This window comes from Pteropus vampyrus, unplaced genomic scaffold (genome assembly GCF_000151845.1).
Source record: "Pteropus vampyrus isolate Shadow unplaced genomic scaffold, Pvam_2.0 Scaffold1000002469, whole genome shotgun sequence".
Lineage (NCBI taxonomy): Eukaryota > Metazoa > Chordata > Mammalia > Chiroptera > Pteropodidae > Pteropus > Pteropus vampyrus.
In genome coordinates, this window is record NW_011916871.1 from 20,131 (window position 1) to 46,348 (window position 26,218).

General features: G+C 49.6%; 2 protein-coding genes across 2 annotated transcripts; both read right to left on the reverse strand.

Moving 5' to 3' along the window:
• Positions 1–615: 615 nt before the first annotated feature.
• Positions 616–20,071, reverse strand: LOC105311240 (leukocyte immunoglobulin-like receptor subfamily A member 1). Its single transcript, XM_023526997.1, is given in 7 exon segments — positions 616–671; positions 906–943; positions 7,335–7,656; positions 7,865–7,991; positions 19,309–19,427; positions 19,659–19,702; positions 20,031–20,071. Coding segments are annotated over 7 exon segments (747 nt in total).
• Positions 20,072–20,079: 8 nt separating this feature from the next.
• On the reverse strand, positions 20,080–22,527 carry LOC111735506 (leukocyte-associated immunoglobulin-like receptor 2). Its single transcript, XM_023526998.1, is given in 4 exon segments — positions 20,080–20,325; positions 20,327–20,559; positions 22,023–22,058; positions 22,494–22,527. Coding segments are annotated over 4 exon segments (549 nt in total).
• Between the last annotated feature and the right edge of the window lie 3,691 nt (positions 22,528–26,218).

Genomic DNA, 26,218 nt, shown 5'->3' on the forward strand with positions numbered 1-26,218 from the left:
GCGTCTACGCTTCTGTTATCCTGACACTCAATCTCTTGCTCATTTGGCTCCAGCCACTCGGCCATCTTCCCAAAAAGCATGCGCTGCCTCAGGACCCTTGGACCTCTTGTCTCTTCTGTCCCCCAACCCACACGCACTGGCTTCCCTTCTTGCTTTACTCTCCTTAATAACACTCTGAATCCTGGGATGCTATCTGCTTGTTTGTTGTGGTGTCCCTACCCGCCAGGTGAGCCTCAGGAGTGTGGGGACAGTGCTGCTCATTGCTGACCCATGACACCTGCATGGAGTGTAAACAGTGTCACATCTGCTGGGTGAATGAGTGATAGGGAGCTGAGGGGACTGTAGGTGATCCACTCACTCATGCATCCTCATGGGACCGGGGGCTGCCCCCCAATAACCACAGAGTCAGACAGAGGATGAGGAGCCAGGATAGGGGACTGCAGCAGGGGCCATCACAGGGAAACTGCGAGAGGCAAAGTCACAGCAGGACGACGCCACTGCCCAGGAGAGGTCAGTGTGGGTATTGCTGAGGACTGGGTGAGGGAGGACAGGGCAGTGTCCATTGGATTAAATTGGGCAACGTGGTCCTTGGTGGCCTGGACAGGAGCAAGGATCTCACCGAGGGTCCAGCTACATACCCTCCTCGGGCTGTGAGTCCTTCATGGCAGCATCTGCTGGGACAGAATGGAGGTGGCTCCTGGCAGGGCTCCCTGATATCTCAAGGTTGCAGGCCCAGCCTGCTCCCAGATGGGCCACTAACTCAGGTTTGAGGTCGGGCCAGGTCCCACGGTGTGGATTTCAGTCCTTCTCTTCTCTGACCCCTCGCCCTCCCTGCCTCTCCCCTTCCGCATCACCTCCTGAAATCCCTTTGCCCGCCCCCCAGGCACCCTCACTCTTTCTCTCACAGAGGGTCTCTTCCTAGGCTTCAGCTGTAGGGCTAGAGCTGGGGGAGGAGACAGGAGTTGAGTGAGGAGGGCTGAGAAGTGGATCTGGGGTCTTTGGGGCAGGAATTACTGGATCTGCAGACCTCTGCCCTTGCGCTCTGGATTGGAAGCCCCTGCGAGCAGGTGGAAACGAGCCTCTCTCTGAGCCGGTCCAGAGGGATGTCCCTGCCCTGGGAGGTGAGGGCACCTGCCCTCCCTGTGGCTGGAGGTGACATGCCCAAAGAGATGTATATTGTCTCCAAATTCCAAAGAAGTTCCACTGGGAATTGTTTTTGTTTGTTTGTTTGTTTGTTTTCTTACTAAAGAGGAAATAAGCCTTCACCATGGATGGGATATCTCAACATGCTTCAGGCAACTGGACTCCTAGGAATTCAACCAAGACAGCAAGAACCCAAAGTTTGGGCAGCTTCCTTGCCCACACATCAGTCTCTCAGAGAGCCTAGGAGACTTGCTACTTCCTGTTTCACAGGTCCAATCAGCGTGATGTGTAACGGACCTCTGCAACGTCCTGCCCAACGGAGTGGCGATCATGGTCCCTGCAGCCTGGATAACAGAGGTCCGGACGGTGTGTGTGTTTGGCCCTGATTTCCAAAAGCAGACTGACATTACAGCTTTCAGAGACAAACCCAGAGAAAGCAAATTTTCACCGAATCGACAGCCGCACACCGGGTGAAGGAGATGTATGGGTTTTCCCTAGTAATGAGGCATCAGCTGGAGCAGAAGCAAAAACTTGAATCACAGCTGACATCTGAGAGCCCACTGCCATTTTCCAAGGTCCATCCGTCTTCTGTGCAAGCCAAATAGGCGAGTCACATGAGGACGCGAAAGGAATCACGGCCCTTGTGTCTTCCAGGTTCTTGGTGTCGGCAAGCAACTGCACGATCCTTCCAGGAGTGCACAATCGCTTTTCGGTGTGCCATTTTGGTGGGAAGGGGCATTCCCAGTACCTTCCACCCAGCCTCCCCTTCCTTGCAGCTCTTACTCCACAAGTCAGAAAACCAGCACCAGTTGTGGAGGGTATCTCTACCATTTGAGAATTAAGAACTAAGGGAATTAATATCTAAGGAAATAACAAATAAGAACAGAGTGGGTTCAGGGACCCAAGCCACATCTCCATTAATCACCCACCCTCCCCAAGCCTCCACTCTGACTAGCTGGCATCTGTGGTTGGGGCATCTCCAGAAGTGATTGAATATTTAACAAAATGGCAAGGTCAACAATGAATGCTTTAGTAGAAAAAATCACAGGAGATAACAGGTTACAATTTTGCCAGTAAAGAAGGGGATGACAATGTAGTGGACCTGTCTCCTCTCAGGCTCTTAAAAAGAACTCATCCCCAATTCTCCTCCTAAGAAGTCACACTCTGTGCCTTCCCATTTTAGAGCAGAGATCGGATTTGAATCTGCCTCTCTTGGTGAATCTCCACTCCCATCTCATCTTGAGCTTCTCTTGGATGCTCCCCCACCCCCACCCCACCAGAACATCCCTTCACCTGCAGACCCCACCATCATCTCACTGGGTGTTCAGGACCTTCGAGGAAGTGACTGATTTTTGCCTTTCGAACCAATTTTTTGTTATCTTCACATTGCATTTCTCCTTCTGCCTAAATAAATAAGTCCCTGCTAAGGTAAGGAGTGCATTTCAGAACTTGTTATAATGATTGTGTAGGCAAATGAAAGAAGTTAAGCAAAGAGGGCGCCCTGTGGAATCATAAGTCACATCTTCTCCTCATTAGCATGACTCACACCGTGCCGCGGCTCATAGAAGGCAATAAATGACCATCTATATAACAGATCGATGCACTATTAAGTTTTTAATAATTGCCTAATTGATCATCGATGCTTATTTATTCGATGAATACTTATTCATGAATAATAAATTGACAACACATCAATGAGAATTCCCGTGGGGTGATCTATTAGTCAGTCATTCATTACTGATTTGTTCATCATCAAGGCTTAATTTTAAAATACTTAGAAATGAGTAATAGATTAATAACACTCCACTGAGAAGACCAACTAGGGAGAATTTGAAAGTGCAATCGAAGGCTTATTCTAAAAGAACAAAACGATAATAATAAAAATATGATTCACGTTCCTTCCCCACAGAGCAGGGCGGGGAGTTTCAGAGTCACAGCGATTTTCCCACCCGCCTGAGCTGTGCGGAGGGAGGAGGGGGCAGAGCCTGGAAGGCCACCGCTGACTAAGAGGATGCCATGGGTAGGCTGCATCATCCACGGTCCGTTTTCAACACTGAAATTTTAAAGGAAGTAGAACAGCTATTGTCCCACACATTAGTCTCTGCCGTGGTCCCAAACAAGATGTATGACGTCTCCTTTCTTGGAAGATAATTTCTGTCTGTGGTAACCCCCCGATTCTGTATTCTAGGCGTTGTCCTCTAGACCATCGAGTGAGTGCTGGGTTTAGAGCTGCACAGTGGGAAGGTGAATGGTTTCTGCTCGGTTTACTACCTCACCCCACACTCCAATGGTTTGTGTTCACCTCTGAATCTTCCTTGATTGTGGAATCCTGTATGTCTCGACGAAGTTTAAAGCCAGTGCATGAGTGGGGACCTTGGGTACCCCTTCTTATAGCCGTTGTCCTACCCGGGGTTGATGAGTGGACGGAACCAAGGGTTGAAGGGGGAGGTCCTAGTGAGAAAGAAACCATGATGGACATGAGGGGAGAGGTTTGTCCAGTGGCACCTCATGCTTATGTTTGGGTTGTGCATTCTGGGGTGGAAAACCACTCAAATGATATGTCCTTCGTTTTTCTTATTGGTGATTTTGGCTTTCATAACTTGGTTAATCGGCACCTGCCCATTTTCTTGCCAAAGTTACTTGCCGTTTGGCAGAGAGATGCTTTGAGGCTATGTACGTATCGTGTTCCTCATTAAACTTCCACTTTTAAACCTCAGCAGCCACTGACTGTTACGCTGAAGCAAACGCCTCCTCCTCTCCCCCATGTATTTGTGTGTATATAAATAACCTTGTTTGTCGTACCCTCTGCTTTCGATGCCTGTGAGATATGGCCGATCCTGATTTCTAATTTCTAATCTCTAATCTCTAATTTCCCCATGACTCTCATATTGATGCCATTTTTTCCAGCACTATTTTGTCTTCCCTTCACTAGTTTGTTCTTTTTCGCTTAACAGTACATCCTAAAATTCATTCTATACAAAGATAACTTCTCATTGTCTTTTACCACTGAAAATTACCCCGTTTTGAGTATGAACTTGAGTTTATTGGGCACTGAGGGCTTCGTTCCCAATATTTCACAAGTACAAATAATGCTCCACTTAGTAACCTTGGGATATATCATTTCATATTTTTGGAGACATTTCCTGGGGCAAAGGCATATTTGCTTCTGTAGTTTCGGTAGATAATGACAATTTTCCCTTGATATGAGCACTTCTGTTTATTCACAGATTTGTAAAAGGGTAATTTGATAAGCTTCTGGTTTTTGCCAAATAGGTAAAATTGCATTTCACTTTAGTTTAAATTCGCATTTCTTTTTATATAAATAAATCTAAACAGCTTTTCATTTGTCAAAGTGTGATTTTTATCTTTTTTATTAATTTCCTATTCGAATAATGTTCTATTTGTCTATCTTACTTTTTCTTCAATAATTGACGTCCATATATATGTATATGTATATATAATCCATGTAAGTGCATGTACACAATGTTTGATATGTTACAAATATCTACGAGATTTTTATTTGTGTTTCGATCTTTCTTATATTTTGTGCCATGTGAAGATATATTTATTTTTACGTAGCCCAGTTTCTAATATTTTCTTGCTACTGCATCTGGATTTTGAATTACATATTATTTTTTAAGTGAAAACATTTATTTTATTTTTTTCCATTTTTATGGAGGTAGACGGACATAAACTTGAATTATATTTTAAAAGTCATGTTTATTTCACATGTTTCTGTGGGTCATTGATTTACCTATTTTATCTTTAGAGGTATAGTTCTAATTTCATCCCTTTTCTCCCAAAATGCATCTTTGCCCAGTGATTTAATATACCTTCTTTGTAACACACTACATTTCTGCACTTGAACCTATGCCTGAACTTTATATTACATTGCTGTTTTTTATCATTATGTCCACATCGAGTTGTTTTAATTACAGAGGCTTGATAGTATATCTTAATTTCTGGTTGCGCTAATCTCTCCCACCCCCATAGCTATACTCTTTTGGTGTTTTCCTAACTATTCTTAGATTTTTGTTTTTCAATATAGACTTTAGTTCTGACTTGTTTAGTTCAAGAAAAAACGTTTCTTGGTCTATTTTGGAGTCTAAAGTATATTTATGAATTAACGTGTGGAGAACTGACATCTTTATGATGCTGAGTCATTCTGACAAAACACATCTCTCCAACTGTACAAGTCTATTTTCTTGTGTGTGCCATTTAGAAACGTTTAAACGGTATCTATTCGTGTGTGTAAGTTTTGCACATTTCTTATTACATTTATTCCTTAGAACTTTTCTTTTTTGTTGTGGTGGACATTCAAGGTGAGATTGGGATTTATTTGTGTATGTGAAAGCTGTTAGTTCTATAGATTAATTGTATAACAATTACTTATTTGATTTCATTTTTACTATTGAGTGACCGTTATCACTGAATCTGTAGACTTTTCAGCCTACTTCTCTTCTTGCCTCTCCATTCTCACTGCATGGCACACTCGTCCTTACCCACAGCCCCTGTTTGCTCGGCACCCTAAGATCTACACATTCAAATTCTCCCTGTGATTCAGGTCTTCAAAGAACTGGCTCGTGCTGCCTTTTCAGCCCTGTTTTCCACTCAATACCCCTGCCAGAGCAGAACAACTACAAACCTTACATTGTCAAAAACTCAGTAAAAAAAAAAATAATCCATTCTAAGTCTTATAATATCGCCGCCCCCCCCCGCCCCCATTTCTTTCCCCTGACAACTGGCCTGGCTTCTCAAAACACAGAAAACAATGAAAACTTTGTGAAAATGCAAGAATTGTAATGATGTGTCTAATTTGCAGAGCCTGCAATACCATGAAATAAAAATCCAAAAGTCCAAGACAATAAGAATAAACAAACGCTTCCTCCAGGCCAAGTTTCTATAAGAGTTGATGAAATCCGATGACACATTTGGGCAAGTGGCCCTTTGTTTATGACCCTTGACCTTCCAGAAAATTCTCACTTGCTTCTGTCTATATCACAGTGAACCATTTCTACCTCAGTCAGCTATCTTTGGATGGCCCAGATGTGGCTACTGTGTTAAGCACTACGATTGTTCAACTCTAGATGCACACCAGTTCTGATGGGTGTGGCCTGGAATGATCAGGAACTGTGGTCTGTTCTAGGCCGTGACTAATCATGGCTCAGCTCTGTCCTCCTTAAAAGGATGAGAGGACTTTCTAATTTCAGGCTGAAACAAAAGGTGGGAGGGGAAAGAGGAAGCAGGGATTGAATCGAATGCAGAAAAAAATTTGTCTTATGGTCCAGAAGGCAAAGAAGCAGACATGTGCAGAAGGGCAGAGAGTCAAGTTAGCCGATAAGCACATACGTTAAGCACCCCATTTTGTATCTCTCCTGTGACCTGATAATTTCCTACTAAATCTGGTTGGCAATCTGTAGGTCTCGGAATTGTGTGGACCATATCCCATCTCGGGGATGTCCATGTATCTCTACACACTGAAGGGCATGGTCCTTATCTGAAACCATGTCACTCCAAAACAGTGAGGAATCTAACAATCCCTGGGGAAAACTCCAAGCAATGGGGGATGAGAGCCCATGAGTTGATTCCCAAGCTCTTCATCCATTAATCTAAATTGTCAGGAGGCAAAAATTGAACAACAACAACAAAAAAGAACGAAAAGCTTTTATCTGGGATTGAAAGGAATTGCAGATCTGGGCACACCGATTCAGATAGCTGTCCAAACTGTGTCCTAAACAGGAAGCAAGCAGAGTTAAGCGGCTGAGAGAGATCGTAAGGCCCATGAAGTCTAGGATATTAACTGCCTGGCCCGTTACAGAAAAAAATGTTGCTGATTCCTGTTCAGTTCAAGGATCTTTCACAGAACTCCACAGGGAGTAAGCAGTGGATCCCGGTTTTAATACACAGCATCAGACTGCAGAGGCTGAGTGCCCGGTCACTGTGTAGTACTGACCTCTCTTATGAGAGTTGAAAAGTCAGAAACCCAGCATACACAAGCCCACCCCATCTGGTCTTAAGGGTCCTGGAATCCTCTCTAGGCCTGAGTCTGGGCAATCGGATATTTCCCGTGTGGTTTCCAGTACAATGGCATTGTGCCCATGCTGCCGTGACAGCTATGCGAATTTTTTTCAGTTTGTCTGTGCACCCCAATCCTCCATCCCCAACAAAACCCCAAGACGCTAATCTGAGACCCATGGTGGGGCTCCTCTCCTGCCACCAGGATGTCCAGGGGGTCACTGGGGGCTGGCCACTCGCAGGAGAGATGATGTCCACCGTGGCATCTGTACCGGCCCCCATGGGAGCCCGTCACATGGCCCAGAGGGAAGTCAGCCTGAGAGAGCCCAACCTGGAGCTGTCAGCCAGGGCGCTGGACGAGGTCACATGCCCCGTCCTTGGACAGAGCAAATCTGTCATAGCTGACATCAGGGTGACACTGGAGGGTCAGTGTATCTCCAGGGGCCACTACAGGACCTAGTAGGACTGACAGGATTGGTTTCCTAGACACACGTGGGAGAGAAAGGTGGTCATGTTTTCAAGAGGATCAGGCTCCCCATGCACCCCTCTCCCCGGATCTCCCCACTGCAGATTCTTCTGTGTCACTGGCTTCTGGAGCCCTGAGCTTTCACATCCTACCTGGTGCTACATCTGAGATGAGGGTCCTCCCCACCTGTCTATTGGTCCAGGGAGTTCTGAGGTAATGCTGTGAATTTCTCGCTTGAGATCAGGAGCTCCAGGGTCTGACTAGAGGAAGACCACACAAAGGGAGCGCCTGAGGAATAGCCGTAGCACCTGTGCGTCTGCCTGTGACCTGGGCTTACGGAGCTCACGGTGAAGAGGGTCCGGGACCACTCATCAGTTCAGTGCTGTGTGTCCAGGTGTTTGCAGCAGCCATCTCATCACACAGAACAAACCAGGCAAATTCCTGCCACCAGCCACACTAGAGGTCACAACGGGGCCTGGCAAGGCTGAGAACATGGGTGGGTCGAACATTCCTGGAAGAGAACAGGCCGATGTGTTAAGGGGAGGGGTGCTTGAGGACATTATATTCAGTGAAATAAATGGGCCAGTCACAGGAGGACAAATATTGCATGATGTCACTAAGCGATAAATCTAAAAGAGTCAACATTACGGAAGCAGAGAGTGGAGTGGTGTTGTCAGGGGCTTGGAGATGGGGCAAGTGGGGACGCTTATCAGGCATAGAGTTTCAATTTTGCAAGATGGTCAAGTTCTCGATTTAACTGCCTGCTGGACAACATCGTGTCTGTAGCTAACGACACCACATTGTGCACCTAAAAATTTGTTAAGAGAGTAGATGTCATGTTCAACGTTCTCGCCATAATAAAAACATAAAGTGGGAGGAGAGGGCGACACCCTCCCACTTTGTGGTAAGGACTCGGCTGTGGAAAGAGAAGAGATCCCTCCAGATCCCAGGACACAGCCACCTCACCTGTGCCACAGGAAGTGTCTGCTCACCTGTGACCATCAAGTCGACAAGCTCGCCGGACACTGACCAGGTTGTTTGTCTGTGATACATGCGGTGGTCTCTCCCGTCAAGGTCATAGGTCGAGTATAGTGTGAGGAACTTGGCCTTGTCTCTGTGCCCCAGTTTCCCCAGCTCTCAGCCCCAGGGCTTCTCACATGTGTTCTTCATTAATCAGTTTTGAATTTCTTTTCTCCATCCTCCAGATGCTTGGGGCTGGGAGGAGGGCGGAGTCTTACATTGTCCTCAAGGAAAAAATAGGACCTGGGACACCTGAGGTAGGTCTTCTGCCTGCAGGTAGGTCTTCTGGCCTAGACACAGCCCCGAAAAAGAGATCCCGGTGAGGGGCCACTGACTCCTGAGCAGATGGCCACCTTCCCCGAACCTTTCAGTTCATCGGTCTCGAGAGAGATCTCCTCCCACATGGGTGTTTGTCCCCATCCACCCCAAAACTCACCGAGGCAGAGTAGGACAGTAGAAGTGATGGCGTTTCACTGGATAAGGCCTCTCACTGGATAAGGATGCACAGATGGACAAAACCACAGAAACCGGCAGAGCAGACCGAGCCACGGGATGGACAGCCGGAGGCTTTCCCGTCGGTGGGCTTGAAGGAAGGGGGATGGGTCCTTCCTAGGGCTCCTGAGGGATCCTGTTTTACTGCAGACCACTGAGATCAGATCCGAGGTGCCACCTGGCCCCGAGCTTGTGTCTACCAGGCGTGGACTCCTTCCCGGAGAGAGAGAGGGTGGGCACCAGGTTCCAACCCTGAGTCTGCCTCCTTGGCCACATACAAGCTGGGAATGATGGAAGTGTCACACTTCCCTTCTCAGGACCTCCATATTGAGAATCTCTTTTTTTCCTTCATCCTTCAGCCAGGCATCCAGCCGATGTTTACGTGAACCCCGAGATTTTTCTAGGCCTTGGACATTCATCCAAGATCCATACAGATGGAGTCACAGTGCTGGCCGAGGTCAGATTATCAGTATCTGTTTTTACAATCATCAGTTCAAAAAAGAGAAAGGCACAGGAATATGAGAACATGTGATGGGAAGGCAGTGTGAGCTCTATATTACACAAGAGAAAAACCTGGTACCTGCCCTTACAGCACTGCCGTTAACAATTGATCACATGCTCACCGTCATGAGTCCTCAGGGAGATGCAGCAGTTAAGAGGTGTGAGTGCATGAAATGAAACCATGTAAGTAGAAAAAAAGATGCTGGAGAAGTTGCTTATAACTTGAGAGTGAAGGAAGACTTTCTAAAGCATGATACACAATTCTGAGTAAATTTGAGTTTCCTTTTTAGATTGAAAAACCTTTGTGCTGAGAAATAAGCCAATTTGGGAAACAATGACAGAGAGACTATCTCTATTACATACATATTATTATATAGATAATAAAAGTTAATATGTATACATTTATGTGTCTATTATATTACATAAAAGGGTTAATTTCCCACATACAGTAAGTTAGAAAAGCAACAGGCAAAACTACCACTTCTTAAAATAATGCGCAAAAGACATGAATGGGTAAATAAAAATATATCCATACCCTGGAATGTTATTCGGCAATGGAAAGGAATGAAGTACTGACACACATGGGAAGAATTTGACAACATTATTCTAAGTGACAGAAGCCAGTAATAAAAGACCATGTATTGCATGATTCCACTTATATGAAATGTCAAGAGGAGGCAAATCGATCGAGACAGAAAGATTAGTGGGTGCCTAGGGATGGGGGAAGAGGGAAACAAGATTGATTGCTAATGGATATAGTGTTTTCTTTGGGGGTAATGAAAATATTATAAAATTGATAGTGCACAACTCTGTGAATATACCTTTAAAAATACCATTGAGTTGTACATCTTAAAATGGGTCAATTGAACGGTGTGTGAATTATGCCTCAATAAAGCTGTCACCAGGAGCAAAATCTAAAGCAAATTAAAACACATTAACTACACGTTCAGAGCAAGGATATGTGGAGGATGTTTAATCACGCAAACGGGTGCTCAATTCATTCGAATAAGAGAAATTTGAGTGAACGCTGCACTAAGAAGTTGTTTACCTAGCACAACAGCATTTCCAAAATGTGACAACAGATATTGCTGGGGAGGATGTGCGAAACAGTCATTCATCTCACATGTGGCTGGCAGGGCTAAAAAATGGAAGAACACCTATTTCTTCAAATCCACTAAGTTACATAATCAGTACACACACGCTCTCTCTCTCTCTAGGAATCTATCTTGAAGACACATGCTGACAAAGACGGAGTGACATCTGTGTAATGTTTCTGACCAAATCTCTATTTTTTTTTCTGTTTTTAAACTTCTGTGTTGTGAAACTTTAATATACCATAGTGTACAGGACTTTTACTTTTTAAAAATTTTTCCAGCTTTGCTGGAATATGATAGATGATTAGTTGCTAGCATTTACACTGTACTATTCCATGAGTTTTTTTCCAAATACAGTTGGCATACAATAATATATTAGCTTCATTTGCACACCATAGCGATTAGAGATCTACATAACTCACAGAGTGATCACCCCACTGGTACCCCTTCCCATTTACGTGTCTATTACAACATTATTATCTATTTTCTTATGCTGCGCTTTATATCTCCATGTCTATTTTGTAGCTAACTACCCATCTGTACTTCTTAATTCCTTTGCCCTTTTTCACCATCCCCCAAGCCCCTCCCATTTAGTAGCCCTCGAAATATTCTCTGTCTCTATGAGTTTATTTCCATATTTGTTGTTCTTGTTTATTTTGTTCTTTACATTCCACATGTGCGTGAAATCATGCGAGATTTGTCTATCTGACCCATTTCACTCAGCACAGTACCCTCTAGGTCCATCAAGGCAATAACTTATTCCATCCCCTTCCTTTTAGCCTGTGTGTGTCTTTTAATCTGGAGTGAGTCTCTTGTAGGCAGCATATGTAGGGGTCTTGTTTTCTTATCCATTCAGCCACTCTATCTTTTTGTAGGAGCACTTAATCCTTTTCCATTTAAGGTACTTGTTGATAGGAATGTGGTTATCACCAGTCTTTATTTCTGTTTTTGATGCATGTTTCTTCTTCTTACAGAAGTCCCTCCAAGTTTTTGATGCATGTTTTTTCTTACAGAAGTCCCTCCAACATTTCCTGTAATACTAGCTTGGTGGCGATAAATTCCTTTAGCTTATTTTTGTCTGGGAAGCTTTTTATCTGTCCTTAGACTGTAAATGATAGCTTTGCTGGACAAAGTATTCTTGGTTGTAGATCCTGGGCTTTCATCACATGGAATATTTTGTGCCAAGCCCTTATGCCCTGCATGGTTTCTTTTGAGAAATCAACTGCCAGTCTTATGGGTGCTCCCTTGTAGGTAACTAACTGCTCTCTCTTACTGCTTTTGAGATCCTGTCTTTGTATTTAACCTTTGGCATTTTAATTATGCTGCGTCTTGCTGTGGGCCTCTTTGGGTTCCTCCTTCTTGGGACTCTCTGAGCTTCCTGGGGTTGTATGTTTCTTTTCTTCACCGGGTTAGGAAAGTTTAAAGTTTATTATTTCTTCAAATAGCTCTTCAACTTCTTGTTTTTCTTCAGGTACCCCTATGACATGGGTATCCTTACATTTAATAGTGTCCAATGGGCTCCTTAAATTATTATTATAATTTCGGCTTCTTTTTGTTTTCTGTTCTGATTGAGAATCCTTGGCTTCCCCATCCTCTATGTCAGCGGTTTGATCCTCTTCTTTATCCATTGTGTTGATTCCCTCTATTATACTCTTTATCTCAGAAAATGTGTTCATTTCTGACTGGTTCCCTTTTACAACTTCCATTTCCATTTTTATGTTTTTTATCTCTTTGTTAAAGTTCTCACTGAGTTCATCTACACTTCCCATAAGTTCATTGAGCATCTTTATAACCAGTGTTTCGAATTCTCCATCTGTTAGATTGATTGACTCCATTATTTCTAGATCTGGGTTCTGTTCTCTCATATGGTTTCTGCTTCTTTGTCTTCCCATTCTGGCAGTCTCTATGTACTGAGAAAAGCTCCTAAATCTCTCGCTCTTATTAGCGTGGGTTTGTGTAGTAGGTGTTCGGTGGCACGATCCTGAGTAGGTGTTCGGTGGCACGATCCTAAAGCCAAGTTTAGCCTCAGCCCATGCCTCTCCAGGGCCACCTGTTAAGATTCAGATGCTGTGCTTATAGTTGCCTCAAGAGGCCACACTAAAAGCTGAGACCAGCTGTCACCAGTGTGAGTCTTGGCTCTGCTCAGCAAGGAGCACCGAACTTGCCAAGGACACAACTGAATGTGGCTTGGGTGGGGCCGTGAGTTGGGAGAGACCGAGTTTCAGTGCATCCTGTGGGTGGAGAGACCTCTCTTATCCAGTCTGAGGACTTCTCAGCTGTGGCAGCGCTGTGTCCTCGCACTGGGAGTGGGGGAAGGCTCAACAGAGGAGCAATGGATACTGCCGTCACTTCTGCTCAGGAGAGAGCCTCGCCTGTGGCCCTCACTTCAACAACTCAGTGCCCCCCTTAAGTCCCTGGTGCCCCCCGTGGACTCGACTGGGCGCTGGTGCTCAAAGTGAGCAAGCATGTCTCCACGGAAGTGCGCTCGTGAACATGGCCCCTTTAAGAGGCTCAGCTACCTCTCCAGTAGCCTCTGTCCCACTCGTTCACTGGGAACCGGGCAGCCTCCCGTCCTCGCCCCTTCCTACTTTCTACCTTCTACCATTGCAGGTTGATTATTTCTCTCCCTAGTTGTAGTGCTTCTGTTTGTCTAGATCCCAGGCACCTTTGCTTGCCGTTTGCTCTGTGTTTCCGTCACAACTTTGATCGAAGCCTTGGTCGTCTGTGCTGTTTTCTCCCAGAAGCCTCAAAGCTCTACTTTTAAATCTAAGAAAGGAAACTCTTTAGGGGCATTTGGGGGACAAAGCGGCCATGAACATAGTAAAGAGGTTTTACGTGAACCGTGTACTGTGACTTCCAGAACACAGAGCGTGGTGGGCTGGACGATGGCCCCACAAAGAACCCACGCCCTAATCTCCGGAGCCCATGAGTAAGTCACTATCCTGGGAAAAGGCTCGGCAGCTGTGCTGAAACAAGGACCTGAGGTGGGAAGATGACCTTGGAGTCTCTGGGAAGCCGTCCTATAATTTCAGAGTCCTTACAAGTGGACAGGGGAGGCAGGGGGAGAGGCTCAGAGAGAGATGTGATGACAGGAACGGGGTCGGTGACGGGCGACACGAGAAGGACTAGACGCCGTTGCTGGCTTTGAAGACAGCGAAAGGGCGCTAAGCTGAGAAGTGTGGTTGACCTGTAGGCGCTGGGAAAGGCCAGGAAATGGATTCATCCAGCGAGTCTCCAGCGAATGCAACCCTGCAGGCACTGTCACTTTAGCCCAGTGGGCCCATGTCAGACTTCCAAGTTATGACCTGTGGGATCATAAGTATGTGCTGTTTTGAGCACAAAGTCTGTGGGAACTTGTTCCAGGAGTGATGGGAAACTAGACAAATGGCAAGATGCAGGACAGCATATGATGTCCTAACCTTTTTCAAGAAAGTATGTAAAATAAGATTATGTGTATGTTTCCTAATTTTTCACATACCATTTTTATTCTGAAAGCCAGAAACCAACAAACGTAGTTACCACCAATATCCGGGATGGAAGCTGAAGGGGATAGGATGAAGTGGTCATCTCCGAATGCACCATTTTATGTAGTTTTAACTTTTGAAACCTATTAATATCTGATGTATCCCAAAACACACAATTAAATCATAAAAGATGGGAAGTGCACACTGATTTGAATATAAACAAAGAAAAATGAAGATAAGCTTATATCCAATTAACAACACAGCCACAGGGTAAAGAAAGAAAAGGACTTATAAGAATTTATTAGAAATTGGGATTCTCGAGTGCACGTGACCCCAGGTCAAGTTTTCTGGGTGCTGTCTCCACTGACAGGGACCAAAGACTCGGAGGAAGGTGTACTCCTGGTCCAGGGCAGAGGGACACAGGCAGGCCTGGCCTCCTTATTCTGGCAAGCGGTGGGAGCTCTAGGGACCTGAGTGCTCTCAGAAGCCCATCAGGAAGTTGAGAGGGCCTTCCTTGGCCAAGTTTGGGGAGCTGAGCCCCAAAACTTACAGAGAGGACCGTCTCTGCTTCGAGAATGATGCAGGGGTCTCCCAGGTACTGCCTCAGTGCCAGAGCAGGGGGGGATGGGCACAGCTCCAGAAGAGGGGAGCCCCCACTGAGGGCAAGGCCAGCCTCCCCTCCTGTTTCCCTGTCTGTCCTGGGAACAGGGAGTGGCCGGGGCATCATCTTGCTCAGCCCTCCCCTGAAGGAGATGCGGGTGAGTGGAGACTTGCCCTTGGTCCTGTATCCTGGCCACACGGGGACCCAGCACTGGCATAGACCCCCTTCGCCCTCCCCATGGCAGTACCTCCCCATCGCAGTGAAGCCGCATCCTCCAGACCCTGGAGCCCACGGTGTGCCCCGCTGGCTTCGGACTCAGGTGCTCAGAGGTTTGGATGAGATGTGTGGTGAGGTCGGAGGGCTCACGAGGAAGCTCTGCCCCGGACCAGCTCCCAGAAGCTCGAGGGCTCCTGAGACCCCAGAGTGTCCTGCGAGGCGAGTGGGGATGCCCGTGCTGTTGTGACACATTAGCACGCACCGGGTGGCTCACAAGCACACGGACTTATCAGCTCACGGGGCTGACAGCGAGGTGTCTGCAGAGCTGCCTCCCTCCGGAGGGCTCGGAGGGCTCCGGGGAGAGTGCGTTCTGAGCCCTCGCTTCCCACGACATGTGGACCGTTCCTCTGTCTTCAAAGCCACCTCTGGGTGAGTCCTTGTCGCACGGAGTCACTGGTACTGTCATCGCCTTTCCTGCTCCACTTTTGAGGGGCCTTGTGACCACACCACCTCTGTGAACAACGCTGCAGAGGACACGCGGGCGCACACGCGAAGTCCCTGCTGTGTTGTCTGTGCTGTGCGCGGCCGAGGCGGGATTGTGGCGCTTGGAGACGCCGGGCTCAGATGAGCAGAGCTACGCCAGTCCAGTCCCATCTGTGGTCCCGGTTTGATTCTCAGCAGCAGTGCCCCGGGGTTCCAACACCTCCACTTCCTTGCCACATCTGTTACTTTCCTTTTCTTAGATTATTATTTTTAGGGTTATTTTCCAATTACAATATACATTACAATAGTATATTGGTTTCAGGTGCAGGACATAGGGATTAGACATTTATATACCTTCCACGTGATCACCCGGTAAGTTTAGTATCAATCTTTAAAAAAAAATTTTTCTTTTTAACAATGCAGGTTTGATCTGCGTTTTCTTCTCTGGATTTTTGAGACATCGCGGGGACCCGAGAGAGGACTGATGGAGGAGGGCAGTGACCACTCCCAGATGAGAACTGGGATGCGTGGAGGCCCAGGGCAGGTGCAATTCACGCCCCTGGGTAAGGAAGGTGACAGGTGACTGGTACAGCATCGGCCTTGAGTGGCGTTTTGGGCGCCAGAGAGCAGCTGGGAGCCGGGCTCCAGAGGTGGAGGCGGGAGGCGGGGAACCCACGTGGGCGTCGTGCTCTCAGACCCGGGGGAGCCCTGACCGGGAGACAGCGGAGCGAGAAGCCAAGAGCAGAGAAAAGGGGCTGAGCCCCGGGAGCCCCTGAGACAGGAGGGGGAAAGGAGAGGTGAGGCGCGGCGGAGGGGGCTGTCAGAACCCAGAGAGGAGGGACACCCAGGAAGGGGCGGGGCGGGCCACGGTCGTCGTGTCAGACCTGGAGACAGACCCTGGGGAGGGGAGACTGACCACCCAGGAAAGGCGGGGACGCCACTGCTGCTCCCGCTGCGCTTCCGAGGACGGAATCGGTCCGCAGAGCCTCCGTTCCCGCGGGCAGGCACACGACGGGCAGCCCCGTGTCCCCTCAGGCTCCAGCGTCAGTCCTAAGACTGGAGGACGTCCCTCCTGATGGCCTGGAGTCTGATCTCTCTGTCGGACGCCCTCTGTCCTCCATCCCTGCGGTAAGTGCGGGGACCTGCGCTGGCTGTGCCCAGCTTCTGCCAGGATCGCCACCAGGATCAGCAAGACCGCGCGGGCCGGGCCAATGCGGACACAGTTCCCAGCCGTGTAATTGCGGGAGGCGGGGGCTGGAAGTGGAGGACAGGAGTCACTGACAAGTGGACAAGACCAGGCCCAGCCCTCTTCCTATGACTCGGGAGCTCTTTCTCTCCTTCCCCCAGAAGGACCTGTCCCCACCAGCAACTCCCAGGTGACTTACCTGTCTGGGAGACCCCTTCTGTGGGTGGGTGGATGACCTCACTGGGGCTCCTAGGAGTTAGACAGGGCAGGTGGATGTCTCAGGCCGCCTCTCCCTGTCTCAAGGCCACCTGCCTCCTGAGCCCTGCGGAGAACCCTCCCTTCACTGGGAACACCCAGTCCCCTGCCCCTGGATCCCTCCACTCTCCCCCAGCTTAGGCCTCTGGGTCCACATCCCCTAGGCCCCACAGCCAGTCAGCTAGGGGAACCCAGGGCAGAGTTGGAAAATTCAGAGCTGCTTTTGATTAAACTCCCCCAGGGATCTAGGGCGAGTCTCTTCCTCCTGGCTCTCAGCCCCCCAGGAAGGGACAGGCTTTCTCCTGCAGGAGGACCAAGGTTTCATTGCCCGCTGAGTGTCCACTTGTCACGGGGAGAAGCAGGACCTCTGCCCCACTGCCATCCCACTGCCCAGCGTGGGGCTCAGTGGGGAGCTGAGGGGCTCCTATGAAGGTGGCAGGAGAAGCACTGAGTCCCAGCACCCTGGTCTGTCCCACTCAGCCTGGCCCCTCACCTCATGCAGTGCCCACACCTGGCCTCTTCCTCGCCACTTCTCAGTATGGATGATGTCCTCTAGACTCCCCGGAAAGGAGACAGAGAGACATGGGGGCATAGGGTTGGCACTCTCTGCTTCCACTCGTCGGAGGGGCTGGATGCCCCTCACAACACCCCGCCTCCATCACTACACTAGTGCAAAGCAGCTGGTCCTTGGTCCATGGACAAACAGGGTGGACAGAGGTCACCTCACCTGGCCACAGGGTCAGAGGGTCCTGGAGGCTGACCTTACTGTGCCACCCTCAGTCCCCCAGGTCAGTGAGGGGTCGCAGGGTCAGGGTGAACTAGGTGGATACCCCCCAGGTCTGGACTGTGGGGGCCACCCTCGGACATGTGTGCTGGCCCACAAGATGTCTGGACAGGATGAAGAGAAGGCAGAGAAGATACTCGGTGTTAAAGGAAGACTCACCCCTTCCTCTCTGAAGTGTCCCTCCTCACTGGACCCTGCGTCCAGGACGTCTCTGGAGCTGACCACATAGGGAAAGGGCAGCCTCAGTCCGAAGGTTCCCAAAACACCGTCCTGCTCTGCTCGGGTGCCCCTGGACCTCATGACTTGTCCAGTGCAGGGTAGACCACACCACAGGGGACACATGCCTGGGGCTGAGTCCTCAACATTCTTTAAAGGCAGGAAAACCCCTCAGCTGCCGTGCCTTCTCTTTATGGCATGTACCACAATTTAAATTACATGCAATACATATATAATATTTATTTTATGTATATTTATATATTCATGATATCACATCTCACGTATAATATGCACTAATTTTAATAAATATTAATGTATGCTTAACATTATATGATTTAACTTATATGTCTATAATTTAATTATGTAAACATTTAAAAATCTATAACTTTCAAGAACTTATATTATATGTTGCATACTATATATCAATTACACATATTTATTATAGAATTTGGTGTATATTCATGTTAACATTGACATCTATTAATTTCGGATTACATGACATAATATAATGTATAACAACGTTATACGATATAGAATAATGTACTCTATATTTATCTGTCATAACACATGGACGTGCTTTATTATATTAATTATTTTACTTATGTATTTAAAATATAGTCTAAATATATACACTGACATAATTTAAATTATAGATCTGAAATTTTGCGTTGGAATTTACACATTTATATTTATATTTGCACATATAGACATATATGCGTTTCTTTTGTTCATTCTAATGAACTCTCATTAAAGTCACGGGCGACGGGCACCCATTCTCCTCGCCTCCGCGCGCCTCAAGCCCTCAGCAGGCGGGCGCCTGGCGCAGACGAGGTGAGGGGAAGATATTTCTCTGCTGGGTATTAACAAGAACCTGTTTGCGCGGTTCTGTTGGGCAGGCACCGATTTATGCACCGCGTCCTGTGTGTTGACCTTCCGTGTCCCCTAAACAGCGCCGCCTTCAAGACCCTCCGAGAGGGGTCTGTCATCCTCTGGGTGACTTCGTCGCTGTTCAGGCATAACCTTCAAGAGGGCCCTTCTCTCCCCTCGTGTTCGAGTTTGGAAGTTGAGCCACCAGTGCCTCCGTCCCTCGGTCCCGCTCACTGCAGGGTAGGACCCTGCCCACAAGGGGGCGGCGCAGAGCTGCGGCCAAGCCTGAGGTCCGGGCTCCTCCGCCCCAGGGCTGGTTCTGTTCCTTCGGAACCTGGTGCCTTTGGGCAAGAAACTTGAACTCTGTTCCGCAAATTAAAAGAAGCGGGGCTCCCAGAGATCAGACGGGCACCTGCCAGACATGCTAGTGTTGTTGTCAAGGTCGCTATGAATGTTAGTGACACCCAGTGCCCCGCGGGTGCCAGCCCCAGTGCTCTGGCCTTACAGTCCCGATTTCTAGCGGAGCCTGGTCCCCGGAGCAGGGCTTTCCCCCAAACTCCTCCAGGCTGAGGTCTCTATTCACCAGCTGAGGAGGAGGTGGGGAGCTGACGACTTCGGTAGGTCCTGCGAAGGGGGCAGGAGAAGGGCTGATGTAGGGGGCGTGTCTGGGCTCCATCCCACTCAGCTGGACCTCTATCCACCCTGAGTGTCCACCCACAGGCCACATCTGGCCATCATTCAATCCCAGAAGACATTCTGCGATTCCTGAGAAAGTGTTTGGTGTGAGGGCGGACAGGACACAGGCAGAGGCCCCTACTCCATTCTGCTGGGTGGTGGTCACTGCTCCCCTCCTACCTGTTGACCTCTTGGACTCAGCAGGGAGCAGCTCCTCTGAGACCCTGGGAGGACATGAGGGGAATTGGAACGTTCCCAATGGACCCTGCATCCAGAACATCTCAGGGCTGACCACGCGAGGGAAAAGAAAGACTCATCCCAAAGGTCTCCAAAGCACCATCCTGCCCTGGTCAGGGCCCCCTGGAGCATGTGACTTGTCCAGTGGAGGGTGGACCACACCACAGGGGACACATGCCTGGCCCCACAGAGTCTGGCCCAGTGGAAAGAAAAGCCTAACAGCATCCTGAGAGAAAGGACACATGTTCCCTTGAACCAGGTCTGTCTCCACCTGGTGTCCGGAAGCCCACTCCCCACCTAGCCCAGCAGAGTTACCTCCCTTTCCGCCCTGATACTGGGCTCAGTGTCCTGGCCATCGTGGTGTCTATGTGGGACCAGGACTCCAGGGCCCCAAGCCTGGTGTGACAGCCAAGGGACGTGTGTGCAGAGGGGCAGGGGAGCCAGAGGGACTGGGGGTCAGCAGGAGGGTAGGGGGACTGTGGACAGTGGACGAGTGGGGACAGGGTCCAAGGGCCTGGGACAAACCTGAGGGCAGAGCGGAGACGTCCTCATCTGTCACCACCAGCTCCAGGAGCTCACTGGGCTCAGACCAGTTGGGCCATTTTGTAACAGCGGCAGAAATAACGCCCGGCAGTGACCTCACTTGCTGTGATGTGGAATCTGGCCTCTGTCCCCCGTGAACCATGTTGAGACACGTTTCTCTGATCCCTTTTCTCAACTCTTCTATCCTTTTCAAGACAGAATATGTCAGCCCCAGCAGAACTCTGGCACACGATGGTCACAAGCCTCCCCCGGGGCACTACAGTATCTGGCTTGGCACAGATGGAGGGTCTGGGCAGGACCTCTGGGAGGGAAGCAGTGTGGGATCTCAGGTCCATCGTGAAGAAATGGTCTTGCCCTCCATGTGAGGGACAGGAGGGAAACTATAGATGGCCGTCGCCTCCATGACATCCACACTCACATCCTCATTTGAATCAGAGCATCATTTTTTAGCTGGTCACATCGCCTCGTGGCACAAAAGATGACATCTGGCACCCGCACAGGCAGTTCTGTGCAGCTGTGTGATTATCTATGCCAATGAGATGGAAGGGGCCTTGCCGGAGACAGTCCCAAGAGGGTAGCTTAAAGGGTGGCAATTAAGCCTGGAGGGCCCTTTCTCTACTTCCGCCCTTCTTTGCCACCCAGTCTGCAAACATGAAATGGCTGGAGCTCTGGCAGTCATCTTGCACCAGCATTAGTGGTGGTGGCCATGAACTAAACTTGTGGAGCAGAAGGGAGGAGCCTGCATCTCCAGTGACACGCTGGGGCTGCCAGTCTGTCTCTGGCCAAACTGTACGGAGGCTGCATCTCAGAGAGAGAGAGAGAGAGAGAGAGAAATAAACTTCCAGATGCTCTGTATTCTATGCAGCAATGGGGTAGGTAACACAGAGTGATGAGAATGGCCTTGATGCCAGGCAGACTTACGATGAGTGCCCACAGGCATAAGGAAAGCACATGATAAGGGGCCCCGTCCCCGTCAGGGGGTCAGGGAGACTTCTCCTGGGAAACATGTATCTGAGCTGAGATCTGAGGGACAAGTAGGAAGAAGCTCAGCTGGGCAGATCAGGGGAGGCTGAGATGTGGGAGGCAGAGAGCTCAGCGTGCGAGACCGTCCTGAGTGCAGGGTGAGTACAGCCTGATTCAAAGAGAATCCATAGGTCTGGTGATAAGTGAATCAGACGGAGCAGGGCAAGATGTGGCTAGAGATAGATAGGGCCAGAGGAAACACTTGGATAAGGGATCCGATGTGACCTCAAATCAAGCAGTGAAGAGTCTCAGCCTGGGAGTAAAATCATCATCTGCGTGTTTTCTAGGTCCACCTGCAGGAGAGAATGGGGCAGAACCAGCAGGGAGACGCCCCTGGAGGCCCTAGAGAGGCTTTGGGGGTGAGAGCTGATGAAGCTCAGATTGGGGACACGGCGCCCAGAGGGGACAGGGCACGTGTGAGGACACATGGGGTAAATCATCAGGGTTCTGTGGTGAAGTGAGTGTGAGGACGAGATAAGGGGATCAAGGACGACTGTGCTCTCTGGCCCTTGCCCCACACATTCACCAAGAGGAGAAAAGGGGGTGATGAGGAGTCGGGTTTGGGCGGGCGAGGGTCAGGGTTCAGTTGCGAATCTGCTGGATCTGAGGAATCTGGGAACCAGTGGTGACATCCCGTGAGAGTTTGCAGCTGTCGGGAGAGACTAAGGAGGAACATTCGTCTGGTGTATCTGGAGCCCTTGGGGCGGGAGGGCGTCTAGGACTCACGTTGAAGTGACTTGCCGTCCTGCGTGTGGATCACCTGGCCCAGGCGGAGCACTGGAAGAGAAGCCCCAGTAAGGAAATCACCCAGTGCCCTGTTTCCTTAAACGGGGTCAGGCCGGTGGGCTTCAGGGAAAGACTTCGCCACCATTATCCCCAAACCACCCTCATCCACGTGACTTCTTCTTCCCCTAGAGCAGGTTCCAGACAAGTTCCCAGTGACCTCTCAGCTAGAGCCCACCCTCACCAGTCCTTCTGTATGTGATGTATCACCAGCCCAGTGTCTAAGACATGATAGAGGCCCTGGTCTCCCACGGTCAGCTTAGGTCCAAGTGATACAGTGCGGACAGAAACTGCAGCCGTGACTCTCTTCCTCAGGGCCAGCAGGTGCTGGACTAGAGGCTGGACTGAAGTTGGGCCTGGATCCTACCCAGAGTCTCCCATCCCCTGTCTCCCATCCCCTGAGGTCCCCCACTCCCTGTTCTGACTCACCGAGCCCCAGGAGCGGGATGAGATTGAGGGACATGGTCAGCCTCTCGCCATCTGCTCTGTCCTTGTCCTGGGGGTGGGAGGACAGGGCCCTGCAGTTCTGGAAGTGTGTGGGATGTGTTCTCAGGGTCTATGTCACAGGGCTCATTTCCATGGTCTCACAGGAAGGGAATTGGGCAGCCCCCAGGCCCAACTCTTGCTTTCCTCTTGGGGCGCACAGCGGCCTCGGTTTCCCGGAGACATTGTTAGTGAGATATTTCATAACCAGGCCGAATCCAGGTCCAGATGAAACTCACATAGAATTAATTCATAATAGATACGTAATAGAGACATAAACAGAGAGATGATAGGTGGATAGGTAAAAATAGGTAGATGGATAATAGATACATACATACATGCTAGATAAAGATATAGATAGATGATGGATGAGTAGATCAATAGAGGTAGAGCTAGAGGGATAAATAAATGATAGGTAGACAGAGACATGGCTACATAATTATGCAGATATGTGCATACATAGATACATAGATTGGTATTCACATATATAGATACATAGTTACACATATAGATTCACAGATACTTGGATATATAAATACGTACATAGAACATAGATTGGTAGTTACTTATACAGATACATAGACACTTGACAGTGGGGAAACTTACTGGCTTGGCTTCTTGTCCTAACAATCTGACTGTTTCCAAACCACACGTTTCCTCATGCACACACTTCGGTTTCTCACGTGCAAAACAGGAACCATAAAATTCTCCCGACAACTTCATGCTATTATCGGACAGCGAGTGGCACAGAGAGATGAATGGCACATTAGAAGGACACTCAGTCGGGCCCCACCTGCTGTCCAAGACAGGCGGCACCCTGCTCAGGCACGATGCCCTTGTCTCTGTCCTGTGACCCTGGGCTGTGCTCTGCACATGCCCCTGCCTCCCAGCCGGCTCCAGTTATTTCTAAATTGAAAGCCCTAAGTGTATAGAAGTGAATGTTCCTAAGAAACAGTTATGTTGTCCAAACATAGGTGTATTGGGTCAGGGGGCGTGCTTCGTGGAAGGCTGAGTTTTCAAAGAACCAGATGGGTCTGCGCCGGTGGCTGGATTCCCATCTGGATTCTCTTCTGGACCCTGACGGGCGTCCCTGGGTCCATTTGTGGCCAGAGCGCAGGCGCCGTGACTAGGGAAGGTGGTCTCAGAGTCCCTGTCACTGACTATAACGTACTATCATGACCTCACAGGGGAGGGGGTGGCCCCATGAAGAGGAGACAGGAGAATCAGGACAGGAGGGGACGACCTGAGACTTCCCGGGGTCACGGCGCAGGGAGCAGCTGCTGAGGCTGCAGCGCCAGGCGGGCTCCCAGGCAGGGCTGGGTCCTCGCAAGGGACTTCCTCAGTGTCCTGGGTCAGCAGGTGAGGTCTGACTGAGACAGGGGAGGGGTCTGCAATGCCAGCTGTCGTTTCCTCCTGGATGGGTGGGACTCAGCCTCTCCAGGGCACAGACATGCTCTCCCCAGGCCTCACGCTCAAGCCCAGGGAGACGCAGTCCAGTGGTCACTGTGGTCCAAGGAGGAGAGAATCGAGCTGTCGTGTCTGCCATCCCTCCAGCACCGAGGCCCATGTGCTTCATGAGCTTGGCCCAGACCTCCGTATCCCCAACCCAGCTGATCCGGTGCTGTAAGAAACAGAGGGTCCAGACCGTGGGCTGTACCCTGGGACTGAACCAGGAAATGGCCCTGAGGATTTGGGCAGTGTGGCCACAGCGGACGGTGCCCCCACATGCCGCAGGGACCCTGGGGACTGCGGTCACAGCCACTCCCCTCAGAAAAGCCTCTCTCGCTCTAGGGGAAAACAAGCGCCTTCCATTCCCAAAGAAACAGGAAAAGGCAGCTCATCCTCCTCTGCTGATACCACCCCTGTGCAAAGACAAACATAGCAACTGCCCAGTGCCACTTACTGCCCACCAGTGGTCACACGTGCTCGTAAGTCCATCATTGATCTGGTCTTCCTCAGGAGCTGCCCCTCCTGATAACAGGGAACACACACACTCACACCCACACCCACACACATGGACACACACACATACAGTCCTTCTCAATCATTGCCAACACCCATTAGCTTGAATTCCATCTTTCAGGGTCCCTCTGTCCACGTTCCTGCCCAGGATGGTGTCCGGGGTGGAGGGAGTGGGTGCTCGATGTGACCGTTGGGAGTGGACGGTTCTGCATCCTCTTGCTGGCCCCTGGGTCTGAGCCGATCGGGTCTCTGGAGTTTGTTCACCAGCTTGCTAGAGACCCTGCTGAGGTCCGTGCCCAGTGCTCCCAGGGTCCACCATCTCTCTGCTCCCTCAGGGCCTAGGGACCCTTCTGGTCATCTCAATGTCCACTTTGTCTCAGAGGTTCAGTGGCTGTGTCTGAGCATCCACTCCTGGTCTGTTTGGTCCGGGCGTGGTCTCCCCTCCCACCACGGGGACTCCCATAGCTTCTGGTATCCCCCCCACCCAACCCTTAAGAGAATGTGGGGGGGGCGGGGGTGAGTGCAAGTTAGACCCCTTTCCACCTGGCTTCACTGAGCCACCAGGAGTGCTAAACGTGGCTCGTCCATCAGGTGGCGCCTAGGGACCCTGGAGCAGGAGGGACATCCTTCCAGGCAGAATGGTCCCTGAACCTCAGGGCCCTATCTTGGCCCCTGTATCTGCAGGTTGAAGGATCCAGAAGGAAAGATTGGTCCTGATGTCCACACTTTGGTCCTCTTCCCGGACCTGTCTCCTCTTCCCTCCAAATCCCGAGATGGAAAAGTTTGGGGCTTTGTTTTATTTAATTTCCCCTAAACCGTGTCTCTCCCCACTGCGTCCTCACTGCCTGAGTCACAGGACATCTTTTCACTGGAGCAGACGTGGACCTAGTCAGCTGTCCATACTTGTGGGGGTGATAGACTATTCAGGAATCCTTTCCTACAAATGCAGCTTTGTCACCTTGTCCCCTGCTGAGAGCCCTGTGCCCACCTGTCCACCTCAGTCTGAGTCAGACAGGCCAGAGTTTAGGAGAAATGCGTCATCTACCTGTGATGGTTACTATATGTGTCAGCTGAGTGGACAAAGGGGCCCTGAGAGCTGGGAAAACATTATTTCTGGGCGGATTTGGGAGGGGTTTCTTGAGGAGATTCGCTTTAACTCAGTGGGCTAAGGACATCAGTCCTCCCCATGTGGGCTGCACCACCCAACCCCCTGAGGTCCCTACAGAACAAAGGGGGAAGAGAGTGCGCTCGCTCTCTCTCTCTCTCTCTCTCTCTGTCGATATCTTGAGCTGGGACATCCATGTCCTCTGCTCTTGGACATGCAGCTCCTGGCTCTCAGGCCCAGGGACTGGACCGAGTCACACCGCCGGCTCTCCTGGTTTTCCCGTGTGCACACGGCGGATGGTGGGGTTCAAGTGTCCATGACTCGTGAGCCTATTGCTGGACTAAATCTCCCCTTATATATATCTAAGTAAGCTACATCTCAGAACCTATTTGTTCTCTTCATCTGGAGAACCCTGGTTAGTACACTAATAATTGAAAAGTAGGAGAAAGAGACAGAGACAGAGGCAGAGACAGAGATGGGGGAGCGAGGGAGGGGGAAAGGAGAGAGAGAAATTCAGTATAGGACTTATCCCAAGAAAACAAGTATAAAAACTATAGGTTTAGGAAACATCTCTGGAGGAAATTAAGCACCGCACAAATAGTGA